At 66.1% G+C, this 13,718-nt stretch overlaps 1 protein-coding gene and 1 pseudogene across 1 annotated transcript; one reads left to right on the top strand and one right to left on the bottom strand.

Moving 5' to 3' along the window:
- Positions 1 to 1,781: 1,781 nt before the first annotated feature.
- Positions 1,782 to 12,260, bottom strand: CLPTM1 (CLPTM1 regulator of GABA type A receptor forward trafficking). Its single transcript, XM_065655231.1, has 14 exons — positions 12,194 to 12,260; positions 11,977 to 12,086; positions 10,642 to 10,765; positions 10,372 to 10,530; positions 10,058 to 10,175; positions 9,508 to 9,593; positions 9,120 to 9,240; positions 8,688 to 8,932; positions 7,767 to 7,860; positions 7,397 to 7,587; positions 7,221 to 7,316; positions 4,651 to 4,786; positions 4,312 to 4,479; positions 1,782 to 2,267 (listed from the first exon to the last, which is right to left on the bottom strand). The coding sequence occupies exons 1-14, from the start codon at positions 12,242 to 12,244 to the stop codon at positions 2,092 to 2,094; spliced, it is 1,875 nt and encodes a 624-aa protein (XP_065511303.1). The 5' UTR covers positions 12,245 to 12,260; the 3' UTR covers positions 1,782 to 2,091.
- An 811-nt stretch (positions 12,261 to 13,071) lies between these two features.
- On the top strand, positions 13,072 to 13,190 carry LOC136001174 (5S ribosomal RNA; annotated as a pseudogene).
- The last annotated feature ends 528 nt before the right edge of the window (positions 13,191 to 13,718 follow it).

Consider the following 13,718-nt stretch of genomic DNA (forward strand, 5'->3'; position numbering starts at 1 on the left):
ATGAGTGTCTATAGGGGCCCTGGGGCATATAAGGGGGCTGTATAGGGGCTATAGGGGGGATGTGTAGGTGCTGTTGGGGGGTGTGTAGGGACGATGGAGGGGGTGTATAGGGGCCATAGGGGAGGATGAGTGCCTATAGGGGCTGCAGAGCCCTGCCCACGGACGCTCCCCCGGCCCCCGTGGCCGCGGGGCGGGGGCAACGCCCACCTGCCCGCTCTTGCGCGCTGATTGGCCGCTCGCTCTGTCAATCCGCAGGCGCGGCTCCGCCCCCCCCGCCCGTTTGCGCAGGCGCGGTGCTGCGCTCCCCGCGGTGGGCGGGGCCGGGAGCTGGAGGCCACGCCCCTCGGCGCACGTGGGGGGGCCGGGGCCACGTGATGGGGGTGGGTGAACCCCCCCCCCCAAAACGGGGACATAAAACGGGACCCCCGGGAGGGACCCCAGGAAACCCCCCCGGGACCGGGACCCCCCCCAAAATAGCAGGAGGGTCCCCAGGAACCCCCCAGGACCACTGGGAGGGACCCCAGGAACCCCCACCCCGGGACCAGGACCCCCCCAAAATATCAGGAGGGTCCCCAGGAACCCCCCAGGAGCATGAGGAGGGACCCCAGGAAACCCCCCCAAGACCAAGACCCCCCAGGAGCATCAGGAGGGACCTCAGGAACCCCCACCCCGGGACCGGAACCCCCCCCAAACATCAGGAGGGTCCCCAGGAACCCCCCCCAGGAGCATGAGGAGGGACCCCAGGAAACCCCCCCAGGACTAGTGGGAGGGACCCCAGGAACCCCCCCCGGGATCAGGACCCCCCCAAAATATCAGGAGGGTCCCCAGGAACCCCCCAGGAGCATCAGGAGGGACCCCAGGAACCCCCACCCCGGGACTGGAACCCCCCCCGGGACCGGGACCCCCCCCAAATATCAGGAGGGTCCCCAGGAACCCCCCAGGACCACTGGAAGGGACCCCAAGAACCCCCCCGGGAGCATCAGGAGGGTCCCCAGGAACCCCCACCCCGGGACCAGGACCCCCCCAAAATATCAGGAGGGTCCCCAGGAACCCCCCATGACCACTGGGAGGGACCCCAGGAACCCCCACCCCAGGACTGGGACCCCCCAGGACTAGTGGGAAGGACCCCAGGAACCCACCCCGGGACCCCCCCCAAAACATCGGGAGGGTCCCCAGGAACCCCCCAGGACCACTGGGAGGGACCCCAAGAACCCCCCCAGGAGCATCAGGAGGGACCCCAGGAAACCCCCCCAGGACCGGGACCCCCCAGGACTAGTGGGAGGGACCCCAGGAACCCCCCCCGGGACCCCCCCAAAATATCAGGAGGGTCCCCAGGAACCCCCCAGGACCACTGGGAGGGACCCCAGGAACCCCCCCCAGGACTGGGACCCCCCAGGACCACTGGGAGGGACCCCAGGAACCCCCACCCCGGGACTGGAACCCCCCCCGGGACCGGGACCCCCCCAAAATATCAGGAGGGTCCCCAGGAACCCCCCAGGACCACTGGGAGGGACCCCAAGAACCCCCCCAGGAGCATGAGGAGGGACCCCAGGAACCCCCCCCAGGACCGGGACCCCCCCAGAACCACCAGGAAAGACCCCAGGACCCCCCCCCAGGAGCGACCCCTGGGACCAAGACCCTCCAGAAACACCAGCGGGGAGCTCCGGGAACGCCCCCCCCCAGAAGCACCAGCATGGATCCCTAGACCCCCCCAAACCGCAAGAGGTGGGCAGCACAGCAAGGTTGGGGGGGGGGGGGAACACCCCCACTTTTTTGGGGTGAAATCAGCTCTTTATGGAGGAGGCGACGCCGCGACACTGTCCTACACACCGGCACAATGGGATGGAGCGCACAACGCGGGCAGGACCCGGGATGGGGGGGGGGCAGGTGGGGAGGGGAACGTGAAACACCGCGGGGGGGGCCCTCTCCCCAGGCCGGGGGGGCCGCACAGCCGCCCCCCAACCCCACCAGCCCCGCAGGACACGGGGAAGGGGGCACACAAACCGCCCCCCAATCCGCTTGCCCAGCGGAAAGGTCGAGTTTGGTAAAAACCGAGCGGGGAGTAAAAGGTGGGGGGGGGGGGGGGGGTGGTTAATCCTTCTTCTTGTCCTCTGGGGGTTTGTCCCCCCCCGCTGGGGGGGTCCCGCTGGGCAGGGGGGGCCGGGGGGGGGGCACCTGGTCCTCCCCGCTGAGCCCGAATTCGTTGACGCGCGTGAGGTCGACCCGGTAGATCCAGCGCTGGTAGAGGTAAATGAAGAACACCACATCTGGGGGGGGGGGAAAGGGAAAAATGGGGTGAGGGGGGGCGAGGGGGGGGCCCCCAGAACCCTGCGGAGGTGGGGGGGGGCAAAGGGGGGATGAGCAGAAAGGGGGGGGGAACGGGGAGGGGGATGGATGGGGGGGGGGGGACCCCATTGGCACCCCCCAGATTTGGGAAGGGTTCCTGGGGACCCCCCCAGAGCCCCACGGTCACCCCCAGATTTGGGAGGGGGTCCTGAGGACCCCCCCAAGCCCCAGGGTCACCCCCAGATTTAGGACAGGGCCCCAAACCCCCCCAGAGCCCCATGATCACCCCCAGATTTGGGAGGGGGTCCTGGGGACCCCCCCTCATAAGGTCCAGAGTCACCCCCAGATTTGGGACACAGCCCCAAACCCCCCCAGAGCCCCAGGGTCACCCCCAGATTTGGGAGGGGGTCCTGGGGACCCCCCAGAGCCCCAGGGTCACCCCCAGATTTGGGAGGGGTTCCTGGGGACACCCCCAGATTTGGGAGGGGTTCCTGGGGACCCCCCCAGAGCCCCACGGTCACCCCCAGATTTGGGAGGGGGTCCTGAGGACCCCCCCAGAGCCCCAGCGTCACCCCCAGATTTAGGACAGGGCCCCAAACCCCCCCAGAGCCCCATGATCACCCCCAGATTTGGGAGGGGGTCCTGGGGACCCCCCCAAGCCCCAGGGTCACCCCCAGATTTGGGAGGGGGTCCTGGGGACCCCCCCCAAGCCCCAGGGTCACCCCTGGGGACCAGGACCCCCCCTCATAAGGTCCAGAGTCACCCCCAGATTTGCGACACAGCCCCAAACCCCCCCAGAGCCCCATAGTCACCCCCAGATTTGGGAGGGGGCTCTGGGGACCCCCCCAGCCCCGGGGACCAGGACCCCCCCTCATAAGGTCCAGAGTCACCCCCAGATTTGGGACACGGCCCCAAACCCCCCCCAGAGTCCCATCGGCACCCCCAGATTTGGGAGGGGTTCCTGGGGACCCCCCCTTGTAAGGCTCAGAGCCACCCCCAGATTTAGGAGAGGTCCCCACACCCCCCCAGATCCCCCCATCCTGTACACCACGGGCATCCTGATGACGAAGCCCCCACAGCTCTGGGGTCCGCCCCACATCCCCAGGACCCCCCCATAACGCCCAGACCCCCCCCCCATACTGTCCCACAGGCAGCCCATCCTGTACCCCACGGGCATCCTGACAATGAAGCCCCCACAGCTCCGGGGTCCGCCCCACATTCTCGGGGTCTGCCCCACATCCTCGGGGTCTGCCCCCCAGCTCCGGGGTTCACCCCACAGCTCCAGGACCCCCCCATACTGTCCCACAGGCAGCCCATCCCGTACACCACGGGCATCCTGACGATGAAGCCCCCACAGCTCCGGGGTCCGCCCCACAGCTCTGGGGTCCGCCCCACAGCTCTGGGGTCTGCCCCACAGCTCCGGGGTCCCCCCCACATCGTTGGGGTCCGCCCCACATTCTCGGGGTCCGCCCCACATTCTCGGGGTCCGCCCCACATTCTCGGGGTCCGCCCCACAGCTCCAGGGCCCCCCCATACTGTTGCACTGGCCTATCCCATACATCACGGGCATCCTGACGATGAAGCCCCCCCAGCTCCAGGGTCTGCCCCACATCCTCGGGGTCCACCCCACAGCTCCGGGGTCCACCCCACAGCTCCGGGGTCCGCCCCACAGCTCCAGGGCCCCCCCCATAACGCCCAGACCCCCCCATACTGTTGCACCGGCAGCCTATCCCGTACATCACGGGCATCCTGACGATGAAGCCCCCATAGCTCTGGGGTCCACCCCACAGCTCCGGGGTTCACCCCACAGCTCCAGGGTCCCCCCATGGTCCCAGGGTCCGCCCCACAGCTCCAGGACCCCCCCATACTGTCGCACAGGCAGCCCATCCCGTACATCACGGGCATCCTGACGACGAAGCCCCCCCAGCTCCGGGGTCCGCCCCACATCCTCGGGGTCCGCCCCACATCCTCGGGGTCCGCCCCACATCCTCGGGGTCCCCCCCACATCGCCAGGCGCCCCCGTACCGTCGCGCAGGCAGCCTATCCTGTACATCATGGGCATCCTGATGACGAAGGCGAAGAGGTCGTCGATGAAGGTGTTGAGCGCCTTGTAGGTCAGCATGCGCCAGGGCAGGTGCGCCACCGACTTCAGCTTGTAGTTGATGAACAGCTGGGGGGTCATGGTGATGAACCCTGCAGGGGGGGGGGGGCACGCTCATTAGCCTAACGAACCTCTGCCGGGAGCGGAGAGCCGCCCCACTATTCCAGGATAGAGCCGCCCTCCTCTTCCTCGCGCCGGAGGGGTGGAAATTTTGGGGTGTGTGGGGATTTTTTAGGGTGGGAGGAGGAGTTTTTGGCACCCACCGAAGGTGAGGAGGAAGCCGTAGAGCATGCTGAGCACCCACGAGTACCAGCCCTTGTGCTCCAGGTACAACAGGCTGTACACGGCGTAACAGCCCAGCAAGGGGAACAGGATCCACGACAGGTACCGGAACGCCATCTGGGGGGGGGGGACAGCCCGGATCAATGGGGACAGGGATGGGGACAGCGGCCGTGACGTCCCCAGCCCCACCACGACGTCCCGGTCCCCCCCGTAACGTTCCTGGTGCCCCCACAATGTCCCTGAGCCCACCGCGACATCCCCAGCCCCACCGCAACATCCTGGTCCCCCCCATAACGTTCCTGGTGCCCCCACAATGTCCCTGAGCCCACCGCGACGTCCCCAGCCCCACCGCAACATCCCGGTCCCCCCCATAACGTTCCTGGTGCCCCCACAATGTCCCTGAGCCCACCGCGACGTCCCCAGTACCCCCACAATGTCCCTGGTGCCACCGCAACACCCCACGCGCCGCCACAACGTCGCTGGACCCACAGTGATGTCCCCAGCACCCCAGCAACGTCCCCAGCAGCCCCACAATGTCCCCAGCCCCACTGCCACATCCTGGGTCCCCCCACGATGTCCCCAGCCCCACTGCCACATCCTGGGTCCCCCCATGATGTCCCCAGCCCCACTGCCACATCCTGGGTGCCCCCATGATGTCCCCAGCCCCACCACTATGTCCTCAGCCCCACTGCCACGTCCTCGGTCCCCCCACTATGTCACCAGCCCCACCACAACATTCTGGGTCCCAACATGATGTCCCCGGCCCCACCACGATGTCCCCAGCCCCACTGCCACATCCTGGGTCCCCCCACGATGTCCCCACCCCACCACTACGTCCCCAGCCCCACCACTACGTCCTGGGTCCCCCCACGATGTCCCCAGCCCCACCACTACGTCCTGGGTCCCGCCACGATGTCCCCAGCCCCACCACTACGTCCCCAGCCCCACTGCCACGTCCTGGGTCTCCCCACGATGTCCCCAGCCCCACCACTACGTCCTGGGTGCCCCCATGATGTCCCCAACCCCACCACTACGTCCTGGGTCCCCCCACGATGTCCCCAACCCCACCACTACGTCCTGAGTCCCCGCATGATGTCCCCGGCCCCACCACTACGTCCCCAGCCCCACCACTAGGTCCCCAACCCCACCACTACGTCCTGGGTCCCCCCATGATGTCCCCAGCCCCACCACTACGTCCCCAGCCCCACCACTACGTCCTGGGTGCCCCCATGATGTCCCCAGCCCCACCACTACGTCCTGGGTCCCCCCACGATGTCCCCAACCCCACCACTACGTCCTGGGTCCCCCCAAGATGTCCCCAGCCCCACCACTACGTCCCCAGCCCCACCACTACGTCCTGGGTCCCCCCACGATGTCCCCAGCCCCACCACTACGTCCTGGGTGCCCCCACGATGTCCCCAGCCCCACCACTACGTCCCCAGCCCCACTGCCACGTCCTGGGTCCCCCCACGATGTCCCCAGCCCCACCACTACGTCCTGGGTCCCCCACTACGTCCCCAGCCCCACCACTACGTCCTGGGTCCCCCCACGATGTCCCCAGCCCCACCACTACGTCCTGGGTCCCCCACTACGTCCCCAGCCCCACCACTACGTCCTGGGTCCCCCCACGACGTCCCCAGCCCCACCACTACGTCCCCAGCCCCACCACTACGTCCTGGGTCCCCCCATGATGTCCCCAACCCCACCACTACGTCCTGGGTCCCCCCACGATGTCCCCAGCCCCACCACTACGTCCTGGGTCTCCCCACGATGTCCCCAGCCCCACCACTACGTCCTGGGTGCCCCCACGATGTCCCCAGCCCCACCACTACGTCCTGGGTCCCCCCATGATGTCCCCAGTCCCACCACTACGTCCCCAGCCCCACCACTATGTCCTGGGTGCCCCCATGATGTCCCCAGCCCCACCACTACGTTCTGGGTCCCTCCACTATGTCCCCAGCCCCACCACTATGTCCCCAGCCCCACTGCCATGTCCTGGGTCCCCCCATGATGTCCCCAGCCCCACCACTACGTCCTGGGTCCCCCCACGATGTCCCCAACCCCACCACTACGTCCTGGGTCCCCCCATGATGTCCCCAGCCCCACCACTACGTCCCTAGCCCCACCACTACGTCCTGGGTCCCCCCATGATGTCCCCAGCCCCACCACTACGTCCCCAGCCCCACTGCCATGTCCTGGGTCCCCCCATGATGTCCCCAACCCCACCACTACGTCCTGGGTCCCCCCACGATGTCCCCAGCCCCACCACTACGTCCCTAGCCCCACCACTACGTCCTGGGTCCCCCCATGATGTCCCCAGCCCCACTGCCACGTCCTGGGTCCCCCCACGATGTCCCCAGCCCCACCACTACGTCCTGGGTCCCCCACTACGTCCCCAGCCCCACCACTACGTTCTGGGTCCCCCCACGATGTCCCCAGCCCCACCACTACGTCCTGGGTCCCCCCACGATGTCCCCAGCCCCACTGCCACATCCTGGGTCCCCCCACAACGTCCCCAGCCCCACCACAACATCCCCCCCCCACAACTCACGTCGTCGTACACCTTGGTGGAAGACTCGATGTAGGTCGACTTATCATTGAAGGTGACGCGGGGAAACACTCCGGCCACTTTGTTCTCGCGGTCCAGCTGCCACCAGAGCCGGGGAAAAGTGTCACCCAGGGGGACGGGAACCCCACGGCGCCCCCCGCGCTGTCCCCGTTGCTCACCCGGACGTCCATGACCTTGGTGATCTTCCAGACGTCGATGAGCAGCCCGATGAACACGCTGACCTGCACCACGAAGTTGGTCTCGTTGTCCAGGATGTAGAGGAGGACAACGAGCGACTGGAAGACGCCGAAGAAGACGGAGCGGACGGACAGACCCTCCAGCGACTGCCGGCTGTTCCAGAACTGGATGTCTGCGGGGAGGGGACACCAAACGTCACCCCCCGCGGCACACGGGGCCGGCGGCGGAGACGAGAGCGTGGAAAACCGCGCGTTTTCCGGATTTCGGCTCTCAAATCGACGTCGAGGACAGGATGAGGTGACATGGGACGCGTTTAAGGCCACGTCCCCCCGCTCCGTGTCCCCAACCCACCGTTTTTGAAGGCCAGGAACTCAAAGACGCTGTGGACGATGGAGACGACGATGGTGAGCGCCAGCAGGTAGGGGTTGGTCTCCAGGAGCGCGACCTGCGAACCACAAACTGCTCCAGATTGGGGCAAACTGGGAGGATGCAGGAGGGTCCAGGTGGTTACAGGCACCGAGGTGGTTTAATTAAACTGGGACAAACTGGGGAGATCCAGCAGGGTCCGGGTAGTTACGGGCATCGAGGACAAGGGTTTAATTAATTGGGGCAAACTGGGAAGATCCGGGGGGATCTGGACACCGAGGAGGACAAGGGTTTAATTAAACTGGGGGGGGATCTGGGCACTGAGGAGGACGAGGGTTTAATTAAACTGGGGGGGGATCTGGGCACTGAGGAGGACGAGGGTTTAATTAAACTGGGACAAACTGGGGAGATCCAGCAGGGTCCGGGTAGTTATGGGCATCGAGGACAAGGGTTTAATTAATTGGGGCAAACTGGGAAGATCCGGGGGGATCTGGACACCGAGGAGGACGAGGGTTTAATTAAACTGGGGGGATCTGGGCACTGAGGAAGATGAGGGTTTAATTAAACTGGGAGGATCTGGAGGGATCTGGGCACTGAGGAGCACAAAGGCTTAATTAAACTGGGGGGGTCTGGACACCGAGAAGGACGAGGGTTTAATTAAACTGGGGGGATCTGGACATTGAGGAGGACGAGACCTTAATTAAACTGGGATGATCTGGGTGATGCGGGCAGTTACGGGCAGCGAATAGGACAAGGATTTAATTAACCTGGGAGGATCCGGGCACCGAGGAGGACGAGGGTTTAATTAAACTCCATCATTAGGGCCCCCAAGCTCCCTCTCCCCAGAACACGCCGGTGCCTGCGCACCCCCCCCAATTAATTAGGCGCTTAACGAGCCGGTCCCACCTTGACCGAGTCCTGCTCCTCGTCCGACTGCTCGTACAGATCCTCGCCCAGGAAGTTCCAGGGCGAGCGGGAGCTCTGGGCCGCGTAGAGCTGCCAGCGCCAGAGCGACAGCGGACAGAAGGACAGACGGAACGGCAGGCGCCGCAGCGACTCGTTGATGGGGAAATAGTCTTTCTGCAGGTTCCAGTAGTCGTTGAAGTACAGGATGGGGTAGTAGTCGCCGCTGATGGCGTCGAACTTCACGTCTTGGGGTGGGAAAGAGAAGAGGGAGGTGACAAAAAAGCCACCGTCGCTGCGGACAGAGCCCCGACACCCACTCCCGGAGAGGGGAGGACAGAGAAATGAGCTCCTGTTCCCCGCAGGAGCCCCCAAAACATCCCCCGGGGACAGCAGGAGCCGTCCCAGCGTGTCCCAGTGCGTCCCAGTCCTTACACTGGTCCAGGGGCGGCGGGACGCTGCCCTTCACCCAGGGCGTGTGGTCGTCTACCATGTTGATGGTCAGGTTGGGGTGCCAGTGCGAGATCACCTCCACGGGGCCAAAATCCTCCGCGCGCTGCAATGGGAACGTCACCAGACCTGTCACCAGCGTCCCCGTCCCGCCTGGTGTTCCTCTGTCCCGCCCAGTGTCCCCCGTTAAACATGGGGTCCCCCCGTTAAACACGGAGGCAGCGGGAAGGGGCAGAGCCGACCCTCCCGTTCCCGAACGACAAGGCAAAAATCAACCTCGTCTTTGTGGGGTGCGAATATTTCGGATTTTAGACAACGGAGATGAAAGAGAAAAGAAACAAACAAAATAACCGACCGCGAAAGTATCGTCAACCTTGATCATTTCGGGATCCGCCTCCGTCTCACCCGTCAGAAGGTTTTTGGTTTTCTGGAACCGCCGGCGCTTGTATTTGTTGATCACTGGAGGGAAAACGAGACGGTGAGGAAGGAAATCCAGAGAGGTTCCAGTGGATTTTACAACCCCGAGCGATCAGAGAAGCCCGTTCCTTTCCCAGCACCACAAAAAAGTAATTAATCCCAACCATCTCACGTATCTCCCTGTTCTCAGAGAGTTAGGCAGAGGTTTAGGGGAGAACAAACCAAATGATCACCCCAACCTTGGGGAAAATCAGGGGAAAACCCCCAAAATGAAGCGCCCGGGTTGCCCCGTCCTGCAAGGAGACCCAGACACGGCTCTGCGCCCCCCAACCGGCGGAAACCGTGACGTTCACAGAGGTTTTTCCTCCGCGGCTCCAAGAAAAACCAAATTCCAAGCGTGGAAAATGGATGGAACGGCCGAGCCGGCACGTGGGGTTGGAGGGGTCGCATTTTGCCGTAATTTTCCCCAAAGGATTTGGGGCGTTCCCCTCGCACCCCGGCCATACTTCGCGAGGTGTGGACGGTGGCAAGGCGCCGGTAAAGGTTCTTCTGCCGCGGGTCGGGGTGGAAGCCGCTCTTGGTGAAGTAGACGTGGATGTAGATGGAGCCGTTCTGCTGCACGCTCTGAAACCGCGATTAACGAGGCGCTTAACGAAGCCGCAGCGACTCCCCAAACCCCCCCCAAATAAAAAGAAGCGGCGAACCGGGGATGGGGGCCGGGGTCTGTCCCGGCGGCGGGGACCGGGATCTGCACCGGGGGCGGAACCGGGGATGGGGACCGGGGTCTGCACCGGGGGCGGGGACCGGGATATTTCCCCACCTGGGAAATATCCACCTCCCCGTAGTGTTCGTAGCAGCCGTCGGCGTTTTCGCCGCTGGTCCAGTCGCCGTAGACCAAGTCGCGCTTCTGCCAGAACAGCGCGGAGCTGAGGTTGAAATCCGTAAAGTGCTCGTGCTCTGAGATGTAAACGTAAAGATCCTGGGGGGGGACACAAGGGGGGGGACGTCGGCATGCGGCACCGAGCCCCAGAAACGTGGGGGAACCGGCGGTTTCGCCGGGTTGGATTTGGATGTTTTGCGGCGGCGTTACCATGAGGGTGTCCTTGGGGAAGAGGTTGCGGCTGGGGGCTCGCGGGGCCCCCCCGGCGCTGCCGGGCTCCTGCGGGGCCGGCCCGCGGCGGAACCAGCTGCTGATGGCCCAGATGATGAAGATCCTGCGGGAGGAAGAGGAGAAGGCGCTCGGGGAGGGGTTGGTCACCCGAGGGTCCCGGCCGGCGACTCCCCTCGTGCGGTCCGTTCTGCGCGGAAATCCGGCCTTTTGCCCCCCCCGGTTTCGGGAGGTTTTCGGTGACGTCCTGACCTTCCCCTGGGAACGGGACCCCAAAACGTGGGGACGGGCAGCAACGGCCAAGGGACCTCACGGGGACCCCGCAACGGGGAGGATGAGCCCCGGGACCCCGCAATGGGGGGGACGAGCCCCTGGACCCCACGGGGAACCTGGGATAGCGGGGGACGAGGCCCTGGACCGCATGGGGACACCGGGACGGGGGGGACAAGCCCCGGGACCCCCCGGGATAGTGGGAGACGAGCCCCCGGACCCTGTGGGGACCCCCGGGATAGGGGTGGATAAGCCCCAGGACTGCATGGGGACACCAGGACAGGGGGGACAAGCCCTGAGACCCCACGGGATAGGGGGGGACGAACCCGAGGACCCCACAGGATGGGGGAAAACGAGCCCGGGGACCCCATGGGGAACCCGGGATAGGGGGAAAACGAGCCTGGGGACCCCGCAACGGGGACACGAGCCCCAGGACCCTACGGGGAACCCGGGATAGGGGGGGACAAGCCCCAGGACCCCATTGGGACCCCGCCATGGGGGGAACAAGCCCTGGGACCCCATGGGGACCCCGTCATGAGGGGAACAAGCCCCGGGACCCCATGGGGACCCCGCCATGGGGGGAACAAGCCCCGGGACCCCACGGGATGGGGGGAACAAGCCGGGGGACCCCACGGCATGGGGGAAAACGAGTCCGGGGACCCCACGATGGGGACACGAGCCCCGGGACTCCCTGGTATAGTGGGAGACGAGCCCCCAGACCCCACGGGGACACCGGGATAGGGGGGGACGAGCCCCGGGACCCCACGGGATGGGGGAAAACGAGTCCGGGGACCCCGCGACGGGGACACGAGCCCCAGGACTCCCCAGGATAGTGGGAGACGAGCCCCCAGACCCCACGGGGACACCGGGATAGGGGGGGACGAGCCCCCAGACCCCACGGGGACACCGGGACGGGGGGGACGAGCCCCGGGACCCCCCGGGATAGTGCGGGGGACAACGGGCCCCCGGCCCCCGCCGTTCCCCGGTTTCACTCCCCAGTCCGGCGGCGGCAGCGGGGTCAGGCGGGCCGGGGGGCGGGGGGCTCACCTGAAAAGAACCCCCTTGATGACCTGCCAGGCGTTGGGCGCCGGTTGTTGCCGCTGCGTCTCAGCCGCCGCCGCCGCTTCGCCGCCGCCGGCGCTGCCGTTGCTCGTCACCTGCGGGGAAGGACGGAGCGGGACGGTCGGTAGCATGACCGCGGCTGCTGCTGCTCCCCCGGCCCCGCTGTCCCCGCTGTCCCAGCTGTCCCCAGGCCCGGCCGTACCTGCCCGGGCCCGGTCGCCGCCGCCGCCACCTCCGTGCCCGGCGCCGCCATCTTGCTGCGCCGCCACTTCCGCCGCTCTCGCGAGAACGCCGCCGGCGTCACGTGACGGCGCGGGGGGGCGGAGCCGGCAAAGCGCCCCGCCCACTCGCTCCACAGCCCCGCCCACTCGTTTTCCAGCCCCGCCCACCCCGCTCCCAGCCCCGCCCACTCGTTTCCCAGCCCCGCCCACTCGCTCTTCAGCCCCGCCCACCCGTTTTCCAGCCCCGCCCACCCCGCTCCCAGCCCCGCCCACTCGCTCTTCAGCCCCGCCCACCCGTTTCCCAGCCCCGCCCACTCGTTTCCCAGCCCCGCCCACTCGTTTTTCAGCCCCGCCCACCCGTTTCCCAGCCCCACCCACTCGTTTCACCGCCCCGCCCACCCGTTTCCCAGCCCCGCCCACCCGTTTTCCAGCCCCGCCCACCCGCTTTCCAGCCCCGCCCACTCGTTCCACAGCCCCGCCCACCCGTTTATTCAGCCCAGCCCACCCGTTTCCCAGCCCCGCCCACCCGTTTCCCAGCCCCGCCCGCTCGTTTTCCAGCCCCGCCCACTCGTTCCACAGCCCCGCCCACTCGTTTTTAAGCCCCGCCCACCCGTTTCTCAGCCCCGCCCACCCGTTTCTCAGCCCCGCCCACTCGTTTCCCAGCCCCGCCCACCCCGGTCGTGGGAACCGGGAGAGGTGCCCGAACACCAGAGGAAAGCAAATGTCACTCCAGTCTTCAGAGGGACCTGGGGGTCCTGCGGGACAGCAGGGTGACCGTGAAGAAAGGGTTTTCCTCAAATACTGTCAGGATATATTTGAGGAACACATGTATATATATACACACACCTATATATGTAATATATACAGGTTTAGCACCCTGACAACACCCGATCTCATCTGATCTCGGAAGCTAAGCAGGGTCGGGCCCGGTTACTACTTGGATGGGAGACCAGCTGGGAACACGGAGTGCTGTGGGCTGAGCCAGCACTGGGCCCTTGTGGCCAGGAAGGCCGATGGGACCTGGGGGGATCAGAAGGGGGTGGTCAGTAGGTCGGAGAGGTTCTCCTGCCCCTCTGCTCTGCCCTGGTGAGGCCACATCTGGAATATTGTGTCCAGTTCTGGCCCCTCAGTGCAAGGACAGGGAACTGTTGGGAGCCCAGCGCAGCCACGAAAATGCTGGAGGGAGTGGAGCAGCTCCCGTGTGGGGAACGGCTGAGGAGCTGGGGCTCTGAGCTGGAGGAGAGGAGACTGAGGGCTGACTCATAATGGGGATCAATATGGCAAGGGGCAGTGCCAGGAGGATGGAGCCAGGCTCTTCTGGGTGACAACCAGTGACAGGCCAAGGGGCAGTGGGTGCAAACTGGAACACAGGAGGTTCCGCTTGAACAGGAGAAGAAACTTGTTCGCGGTGAGGGTGCCAGAGCCGGGCCCAGGCTGCCCAGGGAGGCTGTGGAGTCTCCTTCTCTGCAGACATTCCAGCCCGCCTGGTTCTGTGTAAGCTCACCT

This window comes from Caloenas nicobarica, chromosome 37, assembly GCF_036013445.1.
Source record: "Caloenas nicobarica isolate bCalNic1 chromosome 37, bCalNic1.hap1, whole genome shotgun sequence".
In the NCBI taxonomy this organism is placed as follows: domain Eukaryota; kingdom Metazoa; phylum Chordata; class Aves; order Columbiformes; family Columbidae; genus Caloenas; species Caloenas nicobarica.

Excerpts from the sequence above, each read along its gene's own strand:
- CLPTM1 (XM_065655231.1), bottom strand. The coding sequence starts at position 12,244 with ATGGCGGCGCCGGGCACGGAGGTGGCGGCGGCGGCGACCGGGCCCGGG. Across the intron at positions 10,531-10,641 it reads TCCCCAAGGACACCCTCATG|GATCTTTACGTTTACATCTC; the intron begins GTAACGCCGCCG and ends GTCCCCCCCCAG. Across the intron at positions 8,933-9,119 it reads CCCGCCGCCCCTGGACCAGT|ACGTGAAGTTCGACGCCATC; the intron begins GTAAGGACTGGG and ends TCCCACCCCAAG.